At 50.1% G+C, this 27,450-nt stretch overlaps 1 protein-coding gene across 18 annotated transcripts; it reads right to left on the bottom strand.

The window, feature by feature from the left end:
* On the bottom strand, positions 1-26,237 carry LOC120906781 (neurobeachin). 18 transcript variants are annotated; one of them, XM_040318760.1, is made up of 25 exons: positions 25,724-25,878; positions 25,517-25,661; positions 22,891-23,064; positions 21,437-21,668; positions 21,162-21,358; positions 20,958-21,079; positions 20,621-20,867; positions 20,394-20,540; positions 20,015-20,320; positions 19,029-19,169; positions 18,779-18,915; positions 18,645-18,714; positions 18,421-18,564; positions 16,547-17,133; positions 13,363-16,432; positions 13,026-13,197; positions 10,406-11,173; positions 9,452-9,561; positions 8,478-8,735; positions 3,734-6,686; positions 3,300-3,640; positions 3,020-3,116; positions 2,744-2,940; positions 2,492-2,643; positions 1-2,422 (listed from the first exon to the last, which is right to left on the bottom strand). In XM_040318760.1, the coding sequence occupies exons 3-25, from the start codon at positions 23,047-23,049 to the stop codon at positions 2,332-2,334; spliced, it is 10,698 nt and encodes a 3,565-aa protein (XP_040174694.1). In that variant the 5' UTR covers positions 23,050-23,064; positions 25,517-25,661; positions 25,724-25,878; the 3' UTR covers positions 1-2,331. The 18 variants fall into 18 exon arrangements, with proteins under 18 accessions (XP_040174694.1, XP_040174691.1, XP_040174690.1 ...); XM_040318757.1 differs by lacking the exons at positions 25,517-25,661; positions 25,724-25,878 and adding an exon at positions 25,976-26,237; XM_040318756.1 differs by lacking the exons at positions 25,517-25,661; positions 25,724-25,878 and adding an exon at positions 25,972-26,237.
* Positions 26,238-27,450: the final 1,213 nt, after the last annotated feature.

Here is a 27,450-nt window from a genome sequence, read left to right on the forward strand (position 1 = left end):
TTGTGTTTTTACGTTCAGCTTTGTTTCTTTACTCATATGTTTTTTTTAATCGTTTGTATGTAATGGCTAATGTAAATATTCGCGGACGGATAACCTCAGAATGTTGCATATCTCTCTAACCTCTTTGCTTCGCCTTGTGTGTGTGTGTTTTTTTTTTATCGCTATCTCTCACACCCTTCCGTTTTACGTCTTTTCCTTAACCCATTAATATTACTACTGGCGCTTTTATGCTATAATTACGCTCGTCTATACGCCTGTGTAGCTTTTCACCTCCACCACCACCATTGCACTACCATTTGGGGAATGTATCTGGCGCATAGTACATACACACAAATTCGCCAATTTCTCTACATTACCGTCATTTCCCGTCTTTTTTGTTTTGTTTTTAAATGCGACCACGCGCTAATCAGAGGCCAGAACAGGCGGCATTTGATTTCGTTTGTGTATGTTTGTTTGCTTGTTCTTTTTTTTGTTTGTCTTACTTTTTTTGCACTTCTCTCACTCTTACGCCCGTATAATGTAAATGCAGTGTGTTACTACTCCTCTGTTTAGTTTCACAGTATCCGTCTCCTCCCCCCCCCCCTCCCCATCCAATTAACATCCACCACCCCCACCTACATTGCAGCAGCAACTTGCTGTTAGCTCAATATATGTATAATATATATACTTTTTTGTTTTTGCTTTATAATCGATTTCTTTAAAAGGCTGTTATTAAAATCTTTACAATTTGGCATTCATGTACTAATGAACCTTGCGTTAATGTAAATCGGTGTTCTGTATGTGTGTCAGCATGTGTTGGTTGTGTGTGTGTGTCTGTGTGTGTGTTTTGTTGCTTTACGGTAGTCTAGGTAGTTTATCGATATTGTTTACAGCTAAGTTATTGCGTTTCATTTGCTTGCTTATCCTTTCCTGTTCCGCGCCAACAGTCCTATTAACGATGCTTGCTCGGGACCCATGAGAGTAAACAGTCCTTGCGAAAGGACTATAGAGTAAGCTATCGGGGCACAGAACGCATTTGCTTGCTTATCTTTATAAGCTGCCAAATATAGACCAAAAAAAAAAGTTTCTTAAAACATCCACACTTGGACGGGGTTCACCAGAAGAGGAACGCTAACAGCAGTACAGTATCACACACATATGCACACGTAGGACACGTAGGATAAAGCGTAGTGCTGAATAGGCTCCGAGAATAAATATAAAAAAAACAAAACATTACTCCACCTCAAGCACAACATGTACAGGATTCAGTTAAAAAGAACAAATCGAGCTGCAAATCGCAAATAAAGCTTTATACCGTATAATCAACTGCGTCAACACGACGGGGGCAGCACCTGAATCATGCCGCCGCGTGTGTCCTGTCAGCACCGTGACAAAACGATTCACCTTTAGTGCCCCATGCAGGTTTCACTAGCTCACCCTCATATGATCAATAATCCGAGGGTTTTTTACTCTCTCTCTCTCTCTCTCTCTCTCTCTACGCAACGGTTTCCATATAAAGGCTAGCTAATTTTAAACCTCCTATCCGTTTTTGTGGCTGTGTGATTCTTTCCCTCCATCCTTTCTCTTCGTATTAAAATGCTTCCCCTAGTTGCTTCATGTTAATGCAATGCAGTAAAACCACGGAAACGTGGGGTAAGGGGAGTTAGGGGGGTGGAGCTATCGGAGTGCGGTTGAAATGCGGGATTGTACGTGGGGTATCGCGTTTGCCTTGCTGCTTGCTGCTGCGCCTCTGCCACCCCCTGCCAGCGACAAAACATCTTGGATGTATGCCCCCCACCCGCAAAATGGAGGAATCGTTCGCTTCACCACTTCAACCCTATCATCGTCATCATTGGAATGCTTGAGTTCCAGTTCTGCTTGCTTAGTCTTTTGTGTGTGTGTGTGTGTGGGTAGGTACGTGTACGTGTGGTTAGGGATGTCACGTACGTAAGTTGTTTTTCTTGCGAATAAAAGTATGGTTTAAGTACATGCGTCGTTCGCTGCGTCACACTGTTTCGTCGGTTCTGCTGAGAAAACCGAGTCGTCGTGCTATTTGTCACTAAAAACTATGTTTGCGATTAAGGATGCAATTAATTGAGTTTGGCAATTTCTAAGTGTCGGTGCACTTTGACGGTTTGTGGCTTGCATGTATGCGCGTTTTTTTCGTATGTGTGTGTGTGTTTGCGCTGTGACGTTACTTGCACCGCGCCTGTATTCCGCTGTCCTGGCGGAAAGTTGATTGCACTGTCACGCACACGTTCGTCCTGCGCACGGCTGCCTACTCGGTGCTGGTGCCGTCACGTTACATTTCGGACTGACTAGCGCCTTCAGATCGGAGCAGCAGCGGAGGCTTCAGTAGCGCTGCTGGTACTCGTGATGCCAACGGTTAAAGTCGATGTGGAACACGATGATGGATCCAGTCGCCAAACCGGCCAGCAAATACCTGTGCAGAGGGGAGCAGAGCGCAATGGTTACTATTTGCGTAACGATAACGCGTAGGAGAACTACTTACTTCTGGTCGTGCGTGAGGGCGAGCGAACGTATACCGCTGTTGCAGGCCGGGAATGCGTACAGCGGTGCGAGGTTGAACGTTCGCCACACCTCCACGATGCCCTTGTTACCGGCGGTCATTAAATACTCGCCATCCCGAGACAGCAGCATGCACTGTGAAAGCACGATGACGCGATAGAGAAAGAGAGAGATAGAGAAAGAGTAGGCTACAGTTTGCACCGCAAAAATCCTGCCGCGAGGGCAGACAACCTACCTGCAGATTATCGTTGTGCGACTCGTAGCGCAGCAGCTTCCCGTTGATCGTGTACGCGGCCACGCTGCCCTCGTCATAGTTGACGACGATGAAACCTTCGCGCGAGAGCGTTATGTTTTCCGGCGAGATGAAATCCTTCGGCGCCTCGAGCGACCGCAGCAAATCACCGAACGTCGTGTGGACTAGTACCGGGCCGTCTGGAACAAATAAAATAAAAATAAAAAAGATGCCAATGAGAAAAGTTTACTCGGCAAAAAGGTTCTGTGGCAAACATACTTATCGAGCCGGAAACAACCAGACCGAGCTCGGCACTGATCACCACCGACGTGACGGCCGTCTCGTGTCCTGTCAGCGTAGCGCGAGGTGTTGGTATCTGCAAAAATAGTTGGTATTAAAAACAGGCGATCGAAACAGCACAATACGAAGATGAACTACCAGTTGGTCAAGTATGTTCAAGTATGTATCGCGACAAACACTTGACGACAACGTCCCTTAGAGACAAAAACGACTTGCAATTTGAAGGCAAAATCGCCCAGCTCCCAAGCCGCAGTCTTACCTCGCCCTCGCCAACAATCGACTGCGTGCGGGCATTCCAGTGCCACAGCAGTATGGTGCAGTCGGCCGACCCGGACGCAATGTAGCAGTCGGACGTGATGTTACACTCCGACCGCGACAGGCAGGTCACCACGCCAAAGTGGCCGAAGATGATCTGCACGATCTTGGCCGTCTCGGTGGAGAACACGCGGAAGCTGTTGTCCCAGAAGCCGCACGCGATCAGGAACCGGCTGTCCACGGTGGTGACGTAGCAGTTCGACTTGATCTGCAGCTTCTGGCTAAAGTTGTCGCCCAGGTGGCGCCGATTCTGCTGGTTGCTGTTGTTGTGCCCGTTGATTTGTGCTGCAGAAAAAAGGGGGGGGGGGAAACGCCCGAAACGATTGGTTAATTGTGTTGCCCCACCAGGTTGTGTTGCTAGTGCACAGGAATACATACACAGCAGCGGATCCATCGTGAGCGGCAGGTTCGTGTTCAGGTTTTGCGTCGACTCGGCGTAGCTCGGGCTCTGGATGCTGGCGGTGTACTGGCAGTTCCAGCGGTTGACCGCAAACTGGTGCCCCGCCGTCACGGTGACGACCGACGGCAGCGGCAGCTGCGGGTACGTGTTCGCCGAGATGTGTATGATCGGCGAGTTGAGGTGGAACTTGAGCGACATGCACACGTCGTCCGGCATCGTGTTGAACATCATCGGCGACAGGTGCATGGCGGACGACCGGGGCGGATGCGGCTCCATCAGCAGCAGGCTGGGCGTTTGGCCGAAGTTGCGGATCTGGTTCTCGATCGCGTCCCGCGTCACCGGATCGCCGATCGTGTCCAGATCGACGCTGCCCTCGTACGTGAGGTAGTAGAACACGTTCGTCGCCCGCATCGCTTCCGGGCCGCGCTGCTTGTAGCCGAAGATGAGGTCGATCCACTGGTGCAGCTGGCAGGAGACGAACTCCGACTCGAGCGCCATCCGGTTGATGCGCACAAACTCCTCGGGCGTTTTCGCCCACGGCGGCAGCTCGACGTCCCCGACCGTGCTGCCGTCGTCCCGCTGCCCGAGCCGGTAGTCGGACGCGTTGTAGAACATCTCCGGCAGGAAGTACCACTCCGGGATGAGCTCCTTCACGTCGGACGTGTCGCGCTGGCAGTTCTTCCACGACAGCGCGACGGACGAGAACAGCCGATCGGGATGGTCAAACTTGCCGCCCTGCAGCGCCAGGAACATCGTCGTGAACGGCTCGATGCGGATCAGCCAGTTCAGCACGAACGCGGCGGTCGAGTAGTGCGTCCCGTAGTGGAACGGCGGTATGCCGGGCGTGTCCCACGTTTCGTACCGCTCCTCGAAGTACTCGCGCCGGCTCGGATTGAGCGCACCGATCGGTTTGGACAGGTCGCGATAGTTCGACGGCTGGCTGAGGTCGAGCTCGCGCGACTCGTAGTTGGTGATGACCCACGGGAACACCGGGTACTGGTTGAGATCGTTGTACGTGCGGCCCGCGATCGTGTTCAGGAACATCAGATACTCAAAGTTGGAGATCTCGCGCCGCTGCCACTTCTGCGTCATGTTCGAGTTGCGCATCAGCTGCCGGGGCGACATCATGGACGCGCGGCGCGTCTGCGGGATGCCGTACTTGATGCCGACGCCCACCCGCGGCAGCGCCTTGATCACCTTCTTCACCGTGTGCTGGTCGGGGAAGGCGAACAGGATCGAGGTGCGGCTGGCAAGGAAGATCTCGAGCGCCACGTTCTGCAGCAGATAGCGGCGGGAGAAGATGGCCCGTATCTCGGAGAAGTACCACTTGCCGTGCAGATGGTCGCAGTACTTCAGCACCTCCTGGTCGATCTGCTGGAACTCGCCGTTCTCCTCGTCCACCTCGAAGTACATCTCGGTGGAGGTAATTGACATGGTGCCGGGCGCCACCAGGCCCGGCGCGATCAGCTTCGCCTTCGTGCTGATGTTGACCGGGCCGGTCAGGTCGAGGTCCAGCTCCCGGTCCTCGATCAGCAGCTCCGAATCGTCCAGCAGGTCGGGCTGCTGCGACCGGGGAACCGCAATCTGCGAGTAGATTTCCTCCCGCGCCACACCACCACCACCACCACCACCACCGGCCAGTCGGGCACTGGTCGGGGTCGTCGTGTCCCCACCACCGACCGCTTCCTCTGCGCTGGCTGCTGCAGTGCTGGCGGTGCTGGAGCTGGCCGCTGCCGCCGTTCCCCCGGTCGTACCGTTCTCGAGCGACGCCTTCAGCGTCGCCTGCGGGTGGCTGGAGCCGCGCGGGTTCTGCACCATGCGCTTCCGGCGCCGCGCGTCGTCCTCCCACGCGTCCAGCTTCCAGAAGATCTGCTTCTGGTAGTTCGCGTTCATGTCGCCCCACGCCCCGTGCCGGTTGCCCATGATGTTGCGCACCTTCTCCAGCAGCCGGCTCGCGATCACGTTGTCCCGGCGGCGGGCCGCCGTGATCAGATGGTCGCACATGCGCTCCTCCTCCCTCCGCTCGAGCAGCGTTTGGGCGCACTGGGATTCGAAGTCGGCGTGCTTCAGCACGTCGTCCGCCCGCATGCGGTTCAGTATGAACTCGGCCTCGTTCGCGACCCGCACGATGTGGTCCTTCATCGCGTGCGACAGCAGCCGGCCCTCGTTGATAAGCTCGATGAACGCTAGGCCCGCGTGCTTCTGCAGGCTGTTCTGCCACTCCTGCGAGCAGAGCAGCATCACCAGCTCCACCACCGAATGGCTGTTCTTGAACGTCGTCAGCCCCTTGCCCTCCATCAGCAGCTCCTGGCCGTGCGAGCCGACGAGCGTTTTCGACAGGAACGGCGCAAAGTCGACCATGATTTCGCGCAGCAGCGGACAGACGGGACCGAGCGCTATTTCCAGCTTCTGGGTGAGGCTGGCCTCGCGCGACGGTATCGCCAGCGGCAGCTGGCTCACAAACGGCGCCTTCAGGTTGAGGTCCTCCGGCCGGCCGCGTACCGAACCGCCGGTCGGGCCCACCACCTGGCCACCGTACCCGTCCGGTACGCGCACCACGGCAATGTCCGACTCGTGCTTCACGCCGCCGGTACCGCCGGCCCCGCCACCGCCCAGGTTCACGCCCGCTCCCGTGACGCCCTCCATCCGGCCACTGAGCGCGCTGGCCATCGGGCCGAGGCTTCCCGCGCCCGTACCGACACCGCTGCCGTTGCTGCCGGGCACACCGCCGATGCCCAGCGCGCCACCGTCCGTGCGCGGCGGCTTCAACTCGCTCGCCCCATCGTCGTTCAGGTTCACGTCCGTCCAGCTTTCGTCGTTCGAGTTGGTCGGTTTGTTATCGTCCGGCATAATTTCGCTCGACGTTTCCACCTCCTGCGGGTCGTTCTCGGTCGAGTTCAGATTCAGCGAACCGCCATCGGAGTCCACGCTCTGCACACACGAACACACACACATACGGGGGGGGGGGGGAAGAAATGGTGCAATTAGTACGCTTTTGGATGCGTGATTTGAGCAATTGCTTAGGTGTGGGTAAACCATTGCGTATCGTTTGAGCTAAATTACAGGATTTCCCAAACTTTTTTGTGCTGCTAATATTGAAGTCTTCGTTATGAAATGACAGTTTTTAACAGTGTTGTTTCAATTTTATCAAACTCTTTCACAACTAGTCTATTATCGCAAACGTACCAGTGAGTACAGCAGTGAAGGCTCTCTATAGCGAATCTTGAACGGATCTACTAGCTTAAATAGATATTCATCTTCAAATTTTCACAGTGTTGTTATGGAGTGTCGAAGCAGTAACTATGGAAATATGGGCTTTGACCGCAAAAAATATGAACTGTTTTCGGCAATAATCCTTAGAGAATTAATCTACGCAGCCAAATCGCACAAGCTACTAAGAGGATTTACGTCTTAGGGAGACATTCATGGGTAAGAAACAAAAAGCTTGAAAATATTACAATTATTAAGTGGATAATGCTATACAAATTCAATTCTGGTTGAACAACCATTATTTCAAAATTACATTTAAAAAATCAAGCAAACTTTTTTAACAAAAAAATGGGAAACTCTGTAAACGAATCACGCTTGTTTTATTTATTTAATGCATAATGAGTGCTAGTAGTTGGCAGGTGAAACAAGCTTCATGAAAAACTGCACCAGCTCTGTGGGGACCAGAAAAGCGTCGATGCACACACCCTAATGCTGTGTTTCAGCTACAAACTTTCCACTAATTACCGGCAAATGGTTTCAGAAACAGGGGGAAAAGATGGAAGTTTTCGTTTGTTTTGGACATGTTTGCTATACACATTCAAATCGCTTGATGGACTCGTCTCGCTAGTACAACTGCTTGACATGATATCGTTCTGAGTTGTTAAATTAGCACACATAATGTACGGTGGTTTTAGCAAAGAATGCATTTTGTAAGCACATGCGACACAGTGTAACACAAACCAAAAAAAAAACATCATTCCTTTTCAACGTTTTTTTAACACAAAATCAGTATATCTGCAAATGGAAAAGCGAACACGAATCGTTGCATACTATAGATGTTAGTACATGCAAATTGGCACACACAAATTTATATTTTACATGGGTAAATGGGTTGCGAGGATAGCTTGAAACCTTTGACGTATTTTTGCCAACGCGTTACGCGGGTTTTCCAGGAGTTCTCATAGCTGTGGGACACTTTATTGACTCTTTCTATCGTGAAATGAACTTAATATAACAGGAATTGGACTCTAAAGCATTCTTGTTGGACAAATCCAAAAGGAATTTCCAAGAAGTCTGTCCAAAAAGGGTGCCATAGAGTTAAATTCCCAACATATCAAGTTCACTTCCTATAAGAAAGAGTCGAGAAAGTGTCCCACAACTATGAGAACCCCTGGAAAGCCCTGTAATCAAATTTTGTCACAACGCGTCAGTAAAAAGTGTCAAACAATGTTCGGGCATCTCCGGAAAAGGTACAATTAACAAACCAAACACCACACACTAACTACAGGACAAGCAATAAGGACAAGTAACATGGAAAGCATAGCTACCACCACCTACAGGGAATGGGAAGAAGTTGGAGGTCGCAAACTCCAAAAAACAAGCACTACATTTAGTCTTCGAAGCGAAATGGGGGTAGAGGAATGGGGATGAAATACGGAACCGGATACGGGTTTTGTGCTGTGCCACAAGATCATCTCGCTCGCTGTGCCGCGCTGGTTTTGCCTCATTTACCTTCACCTGTCCCTGGGGCACTGCTCGCTGCGCTAGCTCCGCGCGTTCGTCGCTTACGGCGATGGTTGCTGTCGCCGGCGGTGCTGTAACGGTGGCCATGGTGCCGGTCAGACCGACCGACGAGAGCATTGGCTGCTGGTAGCAGGAATGAAGGTGCGGTTCGCCTGCGTTAACCGCCGCGGGTAGCCCGGGATGATCGGTCGGATGATGTTGCTTCACCGTCGACGTACGCCTCGAGTTGCTGGCGGAAGTTACGGCCTTACCGAATGGGAATCGGCACACATACACGCATAGTTTTAAATAGGTTAACGGGTAGAGAGCGATGGTTATCAGAGAGGAAATAGAGTAATAGGGGAGTATGAGGATTTTGAAGTTTTTTGGATGTTTAATTTGGCCTCCAATTGGGAAGAGATTAGCAAGGAGTGAAACAGTTAATTATAAGTAAACCATTAGGGACGTATTAAGAGGAAGTAAGGGGAGGGGGGTGTTAGGATGTGAGGACCATGGTTGGAACATTAGAACAACAATCCAGTTAATATTACTAGAAGCATGCAACGCAGGAAATATTGTAACATTTAGCGTATTTAGAACTCATGCACAGTTCAACACTAGCAAAAAATAAAGGTACACCTCAAAACTCAAAAAGTTTCCAAATCATAGCGAACGTTTCAGAAATAGATGCAATTAACAAGTAACCTCAGCAAGAGTTTAATCATTAAGCGATTATGATCCATACGTTGCACTGCTGGATCGCTTTCATTGTGCAACTTGAGTCGGAATTTTGCGTAAGTTAGCATCAACAACGGTAAAACGTCAAAATACGACGAGTTTTTCAAAAGTCGTTAAATCAATCAGATCAAAACTAAAACGGTGTTCAACTTCGATAGTTTGCGGGCTTGTCTCGCTTGTCTTTTACGGTCGGGACGCATTCGAAGCGTTCGATTACCTTGCAACGCTCCTTACCAAAAACTCACCTTTATCGACAGCGGACCACTGGAGTGTGAATCGTTGTCCGCTATAACGGAGGAGTTGTTCTCGTCGACCACTATCACCTCGTAATCGCCTTCCTGCATGGATTGAGTTCCTATAGGCGGGGGGGGGGGGGGAGGAAATAGAAGGAAAAAAAAGTTTAGTTTTGGCTTCGGCGACGAACCCCCGTCATGCGCAAGAGTAGGAAGCATTTCCTTCCCTCTCTCTCTTAGTTAATGTTTTTGTGTTTGTGTTTATCGCTCTTACGACGGATAAACAGGAACTAAATTTACACAAAACACAACGAAAATCATTGAAAACATGTAAACACGGCCGACAAAATACAATCCAATAAAGAAAGAATCGAACAGAACAAAAATGACCGCATCGTAAAGAAGGAAACTAGAAACGATGGTTAAAAAAAACAAACAATTCAATAATAAAACAAATCAAGTCAACAAGAATGCACAAAACGAAATGGAAAAATGCAAATAGAAACGGCAAACCTAGAGCTAGTAAACAAAACAACAAAAAAAAAGACAAAACTTGCAACCCAAAGGTAGAACAAAGAAACAAATCGGCGGCAAACAATTGGCAAAATAATGGAAAACGAAAGCAACGGAAAAGGAAAGTAAAACAACATAGACCAACCAAAAAAGGCAAAGGAATGCTAATCGGGTTGCGTGTTTAGGTACAGAGTGATGCGCGCGTGTACAATGTGTGTGCGTGCCTCGATTTGTGTTAGTGTTTCCCCGCTGCATCGGAAGATCGAACGATTACACAGTAATTTTCCGGTCGAAAAATTACTGTACTTTCGAAGAAACATACGACGAGGGGGAAGAGATTTGCGTGTGCATGTATGTGTGTGTGTGTGTGTGTGTGTGTGTTGGGACAACAACAAAAAAAGACGTGTGAGGAAGGTGACAGTGTGCGAGCGACAAGAAGGAGTGTTGCCGTGCCTTTCGATAGCTTGCCACCGTGACCGACGCCGACACCGTTGTGCAGACCGGCGGCAGTGACGGTGGTTCCGGCAGTCCGTCCGACAGCGCGCAGCCCAACGACCGGTGCGCCACCCGCACCGTACGAGCCGACCCCGCCCGCATTAACCAGCGCCGTAAGGGAGTTGTTGTTGAGCCCGTGCTGCTGCTGCTGCTGCTGGGTGTAGTGCTGGGGCTGCTGCTGTTGCTGATGGTGCTGCTGCTGCAGATGGCCACCGGCGATGGCGGCAGCAGAGGCGGCGGCGGCCGCAGCAGCAGCCGGTGAGTAGCAGTTGAGCATTTCGCTGGTGAAGATACAATTGCCTGGCCCGGTACCGAAGCCTTGTCCGTTGTTGTTGTTGTTGTTGTTGTTGTTCAGTGTGTTGCTGGTTGCCGTGTTTGTGGCCGTTGCCGCATGGCCGTAGTACAGTGGCAAGGTGCTCCCGTTCACGCTGGCCCCGGCAACGTCCTTGTGATTGATGCTACCCCCTGAAGTGTTGTTGTTGATAAGGTTGCTATTGTTGTTGTTATTGTTGTTGTTGTTGTTGTTGTTGTTGCTGTTAAGCAGATTGCCACATCCGCCGGCGGACGAGGAGCCGGACGACGATGAGATGGTTTGCGACGAGGAGGAGGTGATGGTGTTGCTGCTGCCGTGCACGATCGTCGGCTGGTGGTTCGGATGGGATCCGGGTAGGAACTGTGGGTACACGTGGTGCGACCATTGCGGAAACAGTGGCCTATTGCTTGACTCTGTGGTATTGATTTTGGTTTTTTTTTTTTTTGTTGGTTTCAGTCGCCAGAGTTCAATTTTTCAGTTCAGTTGGAATCGCAGGTGGTGGGAGGATGTAGGTATAGTAAGTGTTAGTATAGTAGCAGGATTGTAGTAGTTGAAGCGTAGCAGGTTTTGAATCGAGCAAAAAAGTTGCACATTTAAGATGGCGCGTGAGCGTTACATGGGGCAGGATAAGTACAAGGATAGTATATTCGCAGTATTCGCAACACACATTAGTTGAATCGAGCAAAATAATTGGTTGGATGACGTTTCGTTTTGGTCGTTTTGGTGGTGCGTAATGCAGACCAAACCGGGGTTTTGTTTTTTTTTTTTTAATTTCAAAGCAGCATCAGAGAGATAAAAAGAGAAGAGACAGAAAGAAAACACAATGGGGAGAGAGAACAGTTTCTTGATTTAGGTTGGCATGTAAAAAAAAGCTGAAAAATCGAATTGGTCGAGTAGCAGCTATAGAATCGATATTGATTATTGGCTAACGGCAGAATAAAAATAACAAAAATAATATACTATAAAACCCATCAAACGTTAACACGCTAAAGCTATATGTAGAAGCAAAACTGGCGGGGGCAGCATTTTCGATTTGGACATATTTCGAGCGAGGTTAGTGAATGTTAATACTTAATGAAATTTACGATGATATTTGTACAGCAAATACATTTTTTTTTTCTTTTGTAAAAAAGCCAAAGTATTTTGTATGTGATGATTTTTGTGTGAAATCAGTACACGCAACTGCACCAACAAACTGTACACAGCCCTAAGAAAGATACTTAAGACGTTGTAAATACTATAAAAATTCCAAAAGCTAACACAAACTTGCTCAATTCTGTTCTCAGGGTGTTAAAATTAATGATTTTCATCACTTTTAGTTTGTTTATGATCACAATCACACTCCCCTGGGGGTCCAGTTACTTATAAATAGTTTCTAGTTAATTTACTTAATCGGTTGACTAGTTGTTTGCTAATTACTTTTAAGTATGTTTTATTTGAATCCGGTAGTCAGTTACTAGAAGCTGGAACTCATGGAAAATTATTGACTAGTAATTAACTACCATCCGACGAATTTCAAATTTCCCATCTCCTGTTATTACCCTCCGTGTAACAAGCACTAAGGGGCGGTGTGTCGTGGTACAGTCGTCAACTCCTACGACTTAACAACATGTCAGTCATGGGTTCAAGCCCCAAATGAACCGTGCCGCCATACGTAGGATTGACTATCCTGATATGAGGGGGATCAATAAGTCACTGAAGCCAAGCCCACAAGTGGAACAGGCAGGCAGGCCTTGATCAACAACGGTTGTTGAGCCAAAAGAAGAAGAAGAAGAAGAAGTAACAAGCACTAAGGAGCGGTGTCGTGGTACAGTCGTCAACTCCTACGACCTATTAATGAGGTTTCAATGTCTGCATGGATCTAATCCAGACAATCTTTTTATTCGACTTTTCGAAAAATAATCTTGGTAACAAGCATTAGTTGATTCATCGTGTAAAAAAGCTTTTTGTATAAACAAATCTCATCAGAGATCTAAGAAGAAGGCAAACACAAACAGCTAAGAAGCACATACTGATCTGGAAGTGCTTTAAAACCGCATTACTACCAACGAATGTCATATCATAAACAAAAAGTACAGCTCTCTTCGCTGCTGAACGAAAACCACCCAAAACAACAGTAACAACAACGAAAAAGAGATTGTTGATAAGAACGCAAAAGAAAAGAAAACGAACCAAAGACCAAAAGGACAAAAAAAACGAAAGTTCCTGGAGGGGGGGGGGGGGGTGGGTGGGGGAAGGTTTGTACGACGCACTGTGTGTACCTACCCTGTGTTGGCGTCGAGCGGTGGATGACCGGCGAGGAGTTGCGGTGTATCTGCAGCTCGACCGGCGGTTCCAGGATGTCCCGATACTTCGACACCATCAGCACCGAGATGAAGTAGACGATGGCGAGGGACAGGAACTGTGCCTGCTTCGTTTCCTCCTGAAAGAGTCGTTTCTTGAGATTATAATTAGTTGCACCTTGACGCATCGGCAGGCCAGCCCGAAGCATGGGCCATAACGGGGGGGGGGGGGGAAGTTGGAGGGAAGTGTGTTGATGGGTGTGGGATCTGGGGTGGGATTTGCACAGCAAGCGAACGCACACCTGGTTGGTCACACTTACCACATCGCGGTATATGACCGCCCGCAGCCGATTGATGTCCATGTCCTGGAGCAGCTTCTCCGGATCCTTGACCGGGCTCATCGGCCCGGACAGCGACTCGATGATCGTCTTGGACGTTGACTGGGCGCCGCGTATCAGCGCCTGCAGATGCACCCCGCCCGGAATGTCCTTGAGCGACATGCCGTTGTAGAGGCCGCGCGTGCGCTCCTTGCACTCGAGACAGTTGCGCACTGCGCAGGTGCACACCAGCCGCAAGCACTGGCGCAGTATGCCGCCGGACGACATGTTCTTCTCCGCCTCGAGCTCGCTGAAGTTGAGCGAGCTGGCAAAGATCAGCACGTCCGCCATGTTGACCAGCCGCTGCAGGAACGAGACGGCCACGTCGAGCGGCATGCCCTGCGTCGGCTCGAGCACGTCCAGCTCGGAGTTGGGCGAGGTGGCGCTGGCCAGCAGTGGCAGCAGCCCCCCGCACGCAATGATCAGATTGTCCGCCAGCTGCGAGATCAGATGCACCGTGTTGACCACGAAGATGGCATTCTCCGCCGAGTTGACAAAGTCGAGGACGCTCTTGGTCGAGTGGCTGCGCCACACCTGGATGTCGGTTTCGAGCGAGAAGAGCACGTCGGAGAGCAGACGCTGGTGGATGTAGGACCATTTAAACTCCGGTATGCGGAACGGGGGCCGGGTCGGGCCGGGCGAAAACATGGGCCGTGTCGAGGATGACTTGGAACGCTTGGCACCACCACCACCGCCAGCGGTACTACTGCCACTTTCGTAGCTCATCGGTTGCACCGGTGGCGTTTGGGAGGCCGCTGTCGGTTGCTGCTGCTGCTGCAGCGGCTGGGCGGCTTGTTTCGGGTGCGATTGTGCATCGAGATACTGCTGTGTATTGGTGGACACGCTAACGGCACGCTTGGATCCGGCACTGAGCGTACTATTGCTGTTCGGTTTGCCACTGTCCGCCGTACCGGCAGCGGCTCCGTCACTGGCAGTGTCTGCGCTGACAGCACCACCGGCACGCTCATCGGCAGCATCGAGCGGCTCCTCCGTCTCGGCCACCAACACCTCCCCATCATCCTCCTCTTCCTCCTCTTCCTCTTCCTCTTCTTCCTCCTCCTCTTCTTCCACTTCTTCTTCGTCCTCCTCGATCAAGCTGTTGCCGCCGGCGCGCTGCTTCTCACTGATTGCCATACCCTCCATCGCATCCGACACCACGGAAATGCGCTGATGCTCCTCACCCTCGTGAGTGTGGTGATGATGATGGTGATGGTGATGATGATGGTGAGGATGGTGCCGATGGTGATGGTGGTGGCGCTGCACATCAGTACCACTGCCATCCTCCTGCTGCTGCTGCTCGCCGACTACTGCAGTGCTTGCGCCTTTCTCCGCCTGCTCGACCGCATCCGTTATGATCGATTCCACGACCTCCTGCATTTCGGCGGCAAGTGCCGTCGCACCGTCACCCTCCTCCTGCTCCGATGCAGGGAAGCACCGATCCAGGAGCTCCTCCACGATGCTGTCCACTGCGGCAGCCACCTTCCGTGCGTCCGGTTCGCCCTGCAGCACCGGCGACGCTGGCACGGTCGCTCTATCATTCGACCTATCACTGACGCACACAACAGACGGCGAGCTGCTGACGGTGGACGGTTCCGACGTGCCGACCGGCTCCACACTGCCGCGGGTCGATTCGTCGCCACACTGCTGGTTGCTGTCGGCGCCAGCATCCACATCGCCTCCATCCCCTTCGACCGGTTTGAGCGAGTTCTGGTTCATCTTTACGACCTCGTTCACCGCCAGCTCGATCTCCTCGTCCTTGATCACTGGCGAGGAGGTTGGTTCGGCCGGTGCCTCCTTGGTCTCACCGTGCTGCTGCTGCTGCTGCTGCTGCTGCTCCACCAGCATATTGGCCGACTTGTCGATGATTTCATCGACGATCGTTTTCACCACATGCTCGGTGGTGGTGGTGGTGGTGTTGGTATTGATGATCGATTCGCTGCCAGACACTTGCTGCTGCCCACTACCGAACGCTCGCTGCCCTTCATCCCCTTCCTCCTCATCCTGCTCCTCATCCTCTTCCTCTTCCTCCACTTCCTCCTCTTCCTCATCCACCCCATCGGCGTCGTCGTTCTCTTCCTCCTCTTCACCTTCCATCCCATCCGGCGCGCCATCCGGCAGGCACGTTTCGTCTTCCTCGAGCAGGTCCGGTTCGCCGCCCCGCACGTAACCATTACTGCCCGCCGGCGCGTCCTGAAACGCGATCGCCTGCTGCTGCTGTTTCACCATCACGCTCGTGTCGATCATCGTTTCGCCCGTTTCCGGCTCGCAAACGCACCCGGGCGCCACCGCCGCCCCCGGCGGTACCGCCATCTGCTTCACGCACTTGCCGTGCATGTCCAGCTCGCCCTCCTTGCCGGTGCTCCCGTTCGCACCGTGCTCCCAGCCGCTGATCGTGCTGATCGGCCGCTGCTGGCGCAGCGCCGGATCGGTAATGTTGTCCGTCCGGTGCTTCTCGTAGTGCTCGTACATTTGCGCGAACTGCAGCTTAAACTCCTCGTACGACACCTTCGAGTGGACGATCGCGAGCGTGTCCACCCAGACGCGCCACCCGCCGTACTCGTACTTGATCGCGTGGTGGAGCAGCATGCGGAACAGCGAGTAGACCATGTCGGACAGCTTCTGCTCCTCCGAGTTCTTCGGATGGATGTACGCCATCGCGATCAGCCACTCCTGCCAGACGCTCATCTGCAGCACGGTGCGCCGGTTTTCGCGATTGTTGTTGCACAGCAGCGTCATGTCGGAGAGGAACAGCTTCTTCACCTCGATCAGCTGCTCCGACTGCTTCGACTGGCGGATTAGCGTCGCCACCACCTTCAAGATCATCGGGTTTTCCAGCCGGTAGTGGCTTTCCGGCTCGGGATGCTTGGCATACAGTATCTGCTGCGAGATGTGCTCGGTCATAATCTCGTACAGCACGTTGTACGTCGGCAGCGAGACGGACTCCTCGTACAGCAGCAGCCGCTCGGCCAGCAGCGTGTACAGATTGTGCGGCGACATCACATCGTACTTGCGCCTGTCGATTCGGGGCGGGGGGGGGGGGGAGGGAGGGAAAAAGAAGTAACAAAAACAACAAAATGCGCATTAGGACGCTGACTTTAGCTGACTCGGCAATGCTGACGAAACTTACTTGTGCGTGCTACGCGACAGGAAAAAGCCCAGCAGCTTGAGTGCCTGCAACCGTATCAGCTGACTTTCGGCGGCGAGCAGCTTGAAGATGGTGCGCACGCCATGCTTCACGTCGAACGCCGGCACCATCGAGCTCGGATGCTCGGACATCAGCGAGATCAGCATCTGCAGCACGTCGTGCAGGTTCTCGTCCTCGTGCATCGTCATCAGATAGTTCAGGATGCTCTGCAGCTCGTCGTCCTTCGCACCGTTGCCGATCATGATCAGCTGCTTCAGGAACAGCAGGATGTACGCACGAATCGCAAGGATGTCCTTTTGGGCCGGCCGCGGTCCATCCAGACCCTTCGGCGTGATGCCGCTCTTGGCGCGCGGGTTCACCACCCAGTAGTAGAACTTGAGCGTGTGCACCGTCTGCAAGACGGTGCTGACGCGCCGCACGTTGCTGTAGATCTGCGTGTCGCTGAGGAACTCCGTCGCCAGGTACGCGTACAGGCGGGCCTGTACCGTCGCGGGCGTGTAGATCCACAGCGACGGATTGAACAGCACGTGATCTAGCAGCTGCCAGGTTAGGAAAGAGAAACAGAAGAGCTTCACTTTAACTTTGAATTTCGTCTGCCCTGCCACAAGCCGATTCAATTTAGGCATGCAGCAAGAGAGTTAAGTTACGCAACATCAACGTACGAAACGGTACAAAATATAATGCAAATTGAAAATCAAGAACAATGTACAGCAACATTCCCTCTAACTAGCTCAACGCATCACAACCAAAGCACGGCGAGAGATTTAAAAAAAAAAACGAAACAATTACATTTTAACTACCAAAACATATGAAGTTAATCATTTCAAGACTAAAGGTTGTATTCAACCCTCAACAATCACACAAAAAAGATACATAAATAAGACCACTCCAAAATGGAACGTGTTTGTTTGAACATTTGGCAGTGTGTATAAGAAATATACACTTTCACAAACAAAATAAACAACAAAACAATGATAAAGGATGCAAAAAGTTGATCAACATAAGAAGGACATGCATGCTAAACGGAATCAGGAGCTTGTTTTGTATAGAATGCAAAACCAAAGGTCCTTTTTTCTTAATTTGATGATTTTTTTTAGCTTTTGCAACATCAAAAAAGGATTTTATATATACAGGCTTACTCTATTCTGAACTCGATTCGATTCGAATCGAGAAAATGAACTCCAAAGTGAAATTTTCCATACGTTCATTTGTTCACACAAAAATCATCAACTCGACGACGAGCCGAATCGATCATAAGAATAGAATACGCCTGATAGATTGTGTCATTGATTGTTTTAGTTCGAGCACTGATTCCAGCGTTGCCGTGACAATTAAGAACGAGTTAGTTTTAGTACGCCATACAACAACAAAAAATGCATCCATAAACACGATGGAAGTTTTAAAAACCAAAAACCTAAAGCAAGTACAAAAAAATGCTAACAATTAGACATGGATAGTAAATAACGATCAGTATATGAATCATGCAGAGTTGAAAACGATTCATTGCAGCGAATATGAACTGCAAATGTTCGACACGCGGCTGGCTAAACGCTATATGTCCAGCCTCGCTTCTTCTCTCATCGCCAACGCACTGTGTTCACGTTTTGGCTTGCTTAAAAAAAGCGTCAACCGCGAACTTTGAGCAAATCTAAAACATAAATCGTTATTGCCGCCGCAGAGAGACAGTTATGCTTCCTTCCGGGTGTTTGTTTGTTTGTTTTGTTTGGTCCTTCGTTGTGTGTGCGCGTTGTGTTTCCGCTAGCCAGGGCGGCATCGCTTCCGCTCCTTGCGCCGCGTTCGCGGCCGAGTAAGCTCGTAGTACCAGTTGCCGGCAACGGAAGCCGGGCCAGACGTACCTGCTTGAGCAAGAGATCCGAGTTGGCGGACAGGCAGGTCACCAGATACTTGGTCAGGCTCAGAAACGATCCCAGCACGTCTAGCGAGAGGTGATCGCGGGAGGAACGCTGAAGCATGAAGGATATCACCAGGAAACCACGATTCTGTAGAAGAGAGAGAGAGAGAGAACAAACAGTAAAGGTGATTTCGGCGCTGGACGTACAAGCTCTCCCTGTGCGCTTACCTGTATCATGTGCTGCTGTACCGTTTGTGAACTTTCGACGAGTTCGCAAATGAATCCAAGCAATTTGGCACTAAGTAAAGATAGTTAAATTGAGTATATAGTTTAAAAAAACAACACAGAATTCCCATTCTTACCATAGCGTTGGATCCTTTCGCACATCAGTGCCTTCGTAAGGCATATCGAGCTGGGAAAAGAGCGGAAACAGCACCTGTATACCGCCGATGGAGTTCAGCGTACAGTGGATGGAATGAGTCACGACAGCCTTTACGTCCTAGAGAAAACAAAACAAACAACAAAAAACCGACACCGAAAATAAATCAAAACGATTCAGTTTGGTACGGTTAGCAATGGGCTGTGATGTAACCCCTGTTACGCAATGCTTACCTGCAGCATAAGCGAGTGCGGTGTGTGCACGAAGTACGACAGATTGCCCTTGGGAGCCGACTGTAAGCACAGCTGACCGTCGGTCGCGACCGGATTGTACATGAAGACGATAGCGCTGGACAGTTTGCCATCGTACAGTACCTAGGGTGTGGGTATTGTTTTAAAATACAACCGGCCATCGACCGTTACAAACGACGAGGTTTGGTGAGGGGGGTGGGGGGGAAAAAGCAGAGTATAAAAATGTTGAATATGGCGACAGGATGCAAAATAATCCGAAGGGAAATGCGCACTTCTGTGCGATGGACGCTAGAGAGTTCGCCACTCGGCACCGCTCACAGGTTGGAGGATGGAGTTTTGAAGCGAAAAGCGACGGGCAAAACCGAAAGTAGGCTAACTAGGTAGGTGGATCGGTCATAAAACTGAACAAAAAGGAATCTTTTGCTGATCGGGGAAAGACGCGACACAGCACTGGGAAAGATAAATACAAAATGAAAACGAAAAGCAAGAAATTCATGCATTCCAAAGCTACATATTGCTAACTTGATTTTTTCTCTTTTTTGTTTGGCTTACAGGCATACAAAATGGCACGCGGTTTTCATTCGAACGGCTTTGATTAGACAGGCAGCAAAGGGATAAGAAGGGACTAAAAATGCCTTTATGTAAAAAAGATTAACTGTTCAGTCTAGATCAGACATTTGCTAAATTTCCCTTCATGAGACTCGGGATGTTTCATGTTTTGACGATTAAGTGTTTTTGTTTTTAAACTGAGAATCACTACAGTTAGCGAACCTCCAGTTAATCTACTGTACCATACAGGGAAAAGGTGTAAATAATTGACTTGGCTTACTGTTCGATTCACTAACAAAATCTACTGGAATATTTACTAAGGTTGGTAGGGGTTATCGAGGGGTCGGAGGGGTTTGCGTTGGGTTGGAAAACAGAATGGACAATATACGGAACATAAAAAACAATAAAAGCATGCTTACGGATACTAAATCAAACGGTTCGCCACCGAAGCCCGGGGCGGCGGAAGCAAGCGCAACACCGGGACTGGCCAAGGCCGCGGTCGTGGGTGAGGAAAACGAGGATGGGTGGTGGTCGGCAGCGGCGGCACTAGTAGCAGCGGCGGCGGCAGCAGCAGTGCTGCCACTCACGAGCGTTCTATGGATAGTGGACTCGGTCGGAGCCAGTGGCGTTGGGGAAAGCGACGATAGGATGGCTTTCGCCTCACTCACCCGCTTGTGGTTGTCCGGCAGATTCAGATAGCACTCGTTGTCGAAGCGGAACTGGGACTGCGGAATGGGTAAGCCATTGTTAGCTGTGAACGTCGAGGGTGGAGCTGTTCGGGAGAATGGAATTCCTTACCTTGTAGCCAGGGCCGAGCCGATGCATTGCACAGATCTGCTGCGTGGTTAGTGCCTCCGAGAAGAGATAGATGGCGGCCATCTGTCCGCAGAACACGCGCTCCTCGTCCAGCTCCGGCGTGGCGCCAACGTAACACTTGTCGAACGGCTGTGTTGACAGTGGATGGTGGATTTGGTTAGCGCAACTAGTTCGATGCGACATGCTGTCGCGAAACCCCCGGTACTCACATCGTTCGTCGACACTAGCCAGGCCATCTCCGTGCTTGACGCTAGCTGCCCATTCACCAGGCACTTGATCTCACTCTTCGTCCACCGGTTGTAGATATATACAATGGCAATCATGTACCACTTGCGCGGCTGAAACTCGTACTTGACGCAGTGCTGGAACCCCTTACCCTTCACCTTCATGGACGTTAGCACCAGGCAGTTGCCCACAAAGTGTGCCGTGTAGCCGACACCCTTGGACGTTTTGAAACTGTTTCGTTAGCGCAAGAAAGAAAGGATATAGCGTGAGCTTGGGTTACAATGTGAGAAACCAACGGCCAGGACGCCGACTAGAACGTACCAGTATAGGTAGGGCTTTTCACGCTCTATGTTAACCGAGTTGATCGGATCCAGCCGAAACCAGGTGCTGAAAGTGAACCCGTTCTCGTACGGCCATTTCGCCAACGGTGGCAGCACGATTGCCTACGCAAAGAGACGCAAAAGACAGAGGGGATGAGTGCGTGATACGAGCTGCAGCCAGCTTCGGAAACCACGCGTTACGTACCGAACCCTTGCGGCCGGGGAAGCTGAAAAACACGTCCGGCCCGTTCCGGTGTGGCATCTGCTTCAGCACGTTCAGCAGCTTGGCCGAATGGCGGGGCCATTTCCCGTTCACCGCCTTCATTGCGCCGAACAGCAGCTTCAGCTCCTTCACCGTAATACTGTAACTGGCGAGCACACCCAGCATCTCGATGAGCAAATCTAGCGACGCAAGCGGGAGAAAGGAGAGTTTAAGTGGGTTTAAGTGGCGGCTCGCGGGACTCTGCGATTCCGACATACCGGCCACGATGGGTTCGGCCTGCTGCAACCGTGCCAGCACATGCTCGATCAGGCCGATCTCGGTGCACGCCTGCAGGTTGCGGACGCTCTTCTTCAGGATCGCGATGAACACGCTCCACACCTCGGCCTGCAGGTTGGCCGGACAGTGGTCCAGCAGCTCGAGCATGTGTTTCACGTTCTGCGCGTCCTGCACGACGAAGTTGAGCTCCATGTCGAACTCGCCGCCGACCAGCTGCGCACGGGGGGGAAATGGTAAAGCAGGGGGGGGGGGGGTTAGTGATTCTTGCAGCTAACAATTCGGTTTGCGTGGGAGCAACTTCGCATCCAACTTTCACGCACAGCACAGCCTGCGCGACAGTGGCAGGCAGCTGAAGGTGAACGTTATCGGTGCGTTTGCCGGTGCGTTTGCGTTGCACTCGATCAAAGTTTATCGACAGACAGAGATAGCGAAAACGAGCGAATGTGTTTGCTGCCAATAATGGTATAGCTTATCACGTTGCTCAATCGGCGTTGCAATTCATCAAGGCATTTCGTTGCAAATTTGGTATTTGGTTTGTAGCAAACGGTTATTTACTTCCGCTGATAATTTACCCAACATTTTGGAGCTTTACTGTTTTCTACTGTACTCCCTTTTCTAAGGAAAGGCAAAAATTAAGCATACTGCATCACCCGGTAGATGAAAATTGGTGCCCTGTTGGGCTTACTACCACTGCTCGAAGACGTCGTGCGTCTTGGGATTCGAGATAAGAGTGCCAACTACCGATAAAAGTGGCACGATAAGGCTCCTACCCTCTCTCTCTCTCTCTCTCTCTCTCTCGCTCTCCCCCTCTAGAAGGTGCACCATAGGAGCGGGGAACCAGAATCGACACTTGAAGGTTTCCATCCGCGGTGTGGCGAATCATCAATCTGCTGCTAGGCGTTTGGAAATCAGAGCGCTCGAAAGCTATTACTTGGTCTGATAAAGCTGTTTCTGATAGTAGCAGCAGACCATCAATGCTAACAAATACTGCTACTACTTCCATTTCATGCTCAGGGCAGATCTTTGCGCCCAATGAAAATTTGTTTGTTTGTTTATGGTTTTTTTTTTTTTGGTTCAAATGTTCCGTGAGCAAGTGCAACAAAAAAACTCTAATTCATTATCATGCCTGTCCTAATTGTTTCTTTGATTTAATCTAGGCTCCACGGTACACCTTTCCTGGCCGGTTTTTATACATCAATCCGATGTGTTCGGACGGCCAACCTGCTCGACAACCCTACCAGTACGGCCGTGACGACACTGCTCGTTAGCACCATCCCATCGTGGTCGTGTTAATTCAGCTAGCCTAAAATGTTGTTTCTGTAACGGACCCTCTTCCACGGACAGCCCTGTGGCGTTCGAGCTTAGCTGCGAACAAAACGTTGCGATTCTCCGACATGTTCCAGCCGTAAATGTTTACGTCGCGGCCCCCTCTTACCAGATGCAGCACCGTGTTGACCACCTCCCGGTTCGACACCTGGCCCACCTCGATCAGCCCGATCAGGACGGCGAACTTGAGGTTGTCCGTCATCGACATTTTCACCACTTCCTCGGGTCGCTTGATGTCACACAGCGGCGGTCGCGTAAGATCTGCCATGGTGTGTGGCGTACTCTAAAATTGAGGAGAAACAATAGAGGGATTAGGAAAACCAAACGAACATGCAAACGTAATTGTGACAATGCTCTTTGTTGAGTATGCCGAGGAAAAGGAGCAAAATGATTAGAGCAAGGGAGGTTGCACTCCCTCCCCACATTAATGGTCTAAATACACGTAAATTCCGGCTGACACATGTATGCTCGGGCGCCGATGATCGATGGGTGATGGGTGTTTTTTTTTTTCAATTCATGTGCGCCTATTGTATCCGTGTGTGTGTGTGTGTGTTTTTGTGTGTCTAGAGCGAATTAAGATAGCGCGAGTTGTTTGCGTAGAACAGTACTCAATGTCTTCGTGCTCGACGCTACCCTCTCTACCGTGCTCAACTGCTTCCACGTAGGCCGCTGCACCTGCAGCTTTTGTACGGGATTTTTTTTTTCCTTTTTTCGCAAGTCTGATGTCGCGGTTCGCGACAGCGTAGATATACGTCTGTGCAACATATATCGGTACAACACGACAAATGATAAAGCAAACATCATAAACACAAATGCACACACACACACACACACACACAATGGCCGCATGATAGAATTCAACCCCATAAAGTCACCACCACCACTCACTGTTAAGGGGGAATCGGGTAGCAATCGAACACACAAACACAGCACAGCGACGGAAACATGCAACCGCACTGTGTTTCGTGTGTGTGCCTGTGTGTGTGTGTGCGGATGTATGTTGAGCAACCCCTTACGTCACCACGTCAGCCGAAAGGATTTTGTGCGTGTCTGTATTTGTGTGTGTGTGTGTTTTTTTTTTGAATGCTTTTTGAAAAACGGTTGGTTGTTGATCGAAGATGTTGATTGAAGCGTTGAGGGGTGCGTGTGGGGGCGACCGGTGGTTTCGGTACGCACTAGTCCTGTCCCCTGCCTTCTTCGGGACACTCCAAACGGGCGCTGGGGGTGGCTGATTGTGACACCCAAGCGAGAGGGATGCGCATGTGTCTTTGCTTGGTTATGTGTGTGTGTGTGAGCGTGTACCGTGCACATCGGTCCTGACCGCTGGAACGGTCAGGCGCACACCGGATACCCATCCCCACGGAGACACGATATGTCGGCTGGAGTGGTTGATGAAGGTTTTCGTTTTTGCGCGTTTGTATCTTGTATCTTCTTTGTGACCCCTTCGAAAGCCACCATTTTCCACCCCCTGTGCTCTAATCGTCACCATCCAACAGGCACACAAGGCATTTCGCTTCCCCAAAAGGATAGACACACACACACACACACACACACACACACACACACACACACATATGTAAATGTACATCATTGAGTAAAACAGGTTCATTCTGTGCTTGGGCCAGAAGTCGTAAAAAGGGGTTGAAATGAAGAAAGAAGGGGTTTCAAGCGGATGATGGGTTTCAAAATGTTATCTTGCACACGTGCGCTTACACACACACACACACAGACACACGCGCTCACATAATCGTACACTTTAGGAGATACGCACGCAAAAAAGCACACACAAACACGTAGAAACAGGGGAACGGATGCGCGCGCGCACACACTATACACACTCATTCACACACACAGCTACACAGACACACAAACGCACAACATACATATACAAATTATTTTTCCCTATATTAGCCCTTTCTGACTCTCAACAGTGGGACTTTTTTTCATTCTCTCTCTCTCTCTCTCTCTCTCTCTCTCTCTCTCTCTCTCTCTCTCTCTCTCTGTTTTTCGATTTTTTCCCTTCTGCTTTTACTTATTCATAGTCACACATACATACACACACACACATTCACTTTAGATGACAGTTCGTGGTAGAATGTAGGTGGAAGACTTGAACGATATGAAAAAAATGGGGGAGGGCACCCACAAGGGCGGGATGTGTGTGCGTGCGTGTGCGTGGCTGTTGGAGATAAAAGAAAAAAAATGGAAAGGGGGATGAGATGGGGAGCTTTAGGATCGAAATGGATCGCACAATTCTTAGCGGCCGGTGTGTGCGAGAATTTACACACACACACACGCACACGTACACTCACACATACACCAAAAGGTACCAAAAGTCGATGACGACGATTCCGAAATACGTCCACAAACCCATTTAGATAAAGGTGCTTTGATAAAAAAGCAAAAAAAAAGAAAGAAACGCCCCGCTCTGTCCCCCCCCCCCACACTCTCTTGACTAACACAAATACACACGCGCTTGACAATGGTGGAGCAGATGGGGTTGATCAAGAGAAGGGGGGGTGTGAAAACCCCCAGATGAACGGAGCTTTCGGGAGTGCTTCCTTCGGACGGAATTTTCCTGTGGGGGGAGGATGACAAAAAGCGAACACACTTTTCTTAGCGAACATATCCTGCCGTACTTAATTGCTTCACCACCGCTGCACCATCCCCTTCTCGGGTGCTCCTCGCTGGAAAAACGGGAGCGAAACGGTTGCACCACCTGGTTTCCGGTTTACCTTTCCCAGCTCGGTTCCAGCGTTTTTCCTCCGCTTTCCCTTTTACCCTTCTGCGTCCGCCCGTTCACTCTCCAGACGTTTGCTACGTTCTGGATGGCAAAAAGATGGACACTAGCGTTGACTGGCTGGCTGGCTGGCTGACTGGCTGGAAGATGATCGATTTTCACTTTTTCACATGCTTCTTCTTCCGTCCTTTAACTTTCCTACCCTTGTCTCGCTCTCTTCTGCCTGCTCTTCCCCCCGCCCCGATTACTTCAGTGTGTTTGCTGGCAGTGTCGCTGTGGTTTGTATCGTGTACTGTCCGATTTTGCTCTACATGGGGCAGTGATGATGATGATGATGGTGGGGTGGTGATAGTGACAGTGGATGGGATATGCGTGTGGATGTGAGGGTGGCGGTCCCCAACCGAAAAAAGGGCCACTCACTGTGCAGCGGTGTCCGCGTCGTCGCCGTACCTACACTTTAGCCGATGTGGAGTGCGACCCGCCGTGTAGCCTGGTTCCCTTCTGTACGACCCAACTGGAGAACGCAGCGGTGGCCACTGGGTAAGCCACCATGTACACTTTTGCTGACCCCCGAAAGAACGCACTTGAACGCCTATTGCACCTTTTTCCCTTAATTAAATGGTCGAGATTTGTAATGGGACGAAAAAAAGGTTATCGCGTCCCCGTTGACAGCACCTGTCAAACTGGTTCCGATTGTGCTCTGGCGAAGCGAACGCGACACGGGAGCAAGATATCTGCTTCTTCCTCTTCTCGGCAGCGCGCAGTTCGCAGGTTCGGCAGGCGAGAGTGTTAGATAGTGCAGAGAGACAGAGACAGAGACAGAGAGAGAGATTAAGAGAAAAAGAGAGAAAGAGAAGCATATTTTGTAATGCGTAGGTAAGCAGCTTGCACTGACAACCCGCTGACGTTGTGTGTATGCGCTGCAGCTGTGTAGGTGTGTTGGTGAATGGATAATTTGCAGGGTTCGTCATAGCGTTTTGTAAGTTCAAAACTATTTCGCATTTGTGGAAATCGCATGCGATACAGTCTGTTCCCGAGTTACGCGGTTCTCGAATTGTGCCGATCCCGAGATACGCGGATTTCTAAATTTGACAGATCGAATATCAAATCAGTCAAGTTTAAGACATACACAATTAATTTTCTGAAATATTCGTGTGTTCCAGTTGATGGTCTAGTTTGTTATTTTAATAACCCTGTCATTTACATCATTTACAAATCTCACGCTCCAACAAAACCGGGATAGTAAATGACAAACAGCAAAGCAATGTGGGTGCTAGTGGAAGAATTTCCAAAATTTATTTTGCCCGATTTTGCACTAACAACGTAATAATTTTAACAATTTTAACATTATCTATTTGCTAACAAATGTATCCTCATATTTGCACATGAATGCGTACGTCATACCAAATACAATCGACGTACAGTCTGTTCTCGAAATACGCGGTTAATGCATTCGGTGTAACTCAAATATCGACAGCCCAAAATACACTTGATAAATTGGTATTTTCAATCAATATACAGTCAGGATTGAATAGTAACCACTTTTTAGTAGGCATGCTTCTTAATTGACCCCAATTTAATTTTAATTGAGCCCCGTCGTAGGTTCAAGTCTACAATAGACCGTCCCCCGTAGCAGGGACTGAATAAATATTGAAAGCCTGTATAGGACGTTACACCAAGGAGCTTTTCTATAAAAGTTCAATTACGATATGGTTTTTTTATAGATAGCCCTGTTTTTGAAAAAATCACACAAATGTCAAAGTCTAAAAAAATCAGATTGTTGCATTATATAACGTGTCAACTAAATAGCACACATTAAATAGCATTTTTGCTTTTGAAACACCTTGGAGCAAATTCTACGCTTTAGACACATTTATTGTTGAATTTAGAAATCAACGTATTTCCAAATCCCTGTAATTAAAGAATCGC

Source organism: Anopheles arabiensis, chromosome X (assembly GCF_016920715.1).
Source record: "Anopheles arabiensis isolate DONGOLA chromosome X, AaraD3, whole genome shotgun sequence".
Lineage (NCBI taxonomy): Eukaryota > Metazoa > Arthropoda > Insecta > Diptera > Culicidae > Anopheles > Anopheles arabiensis.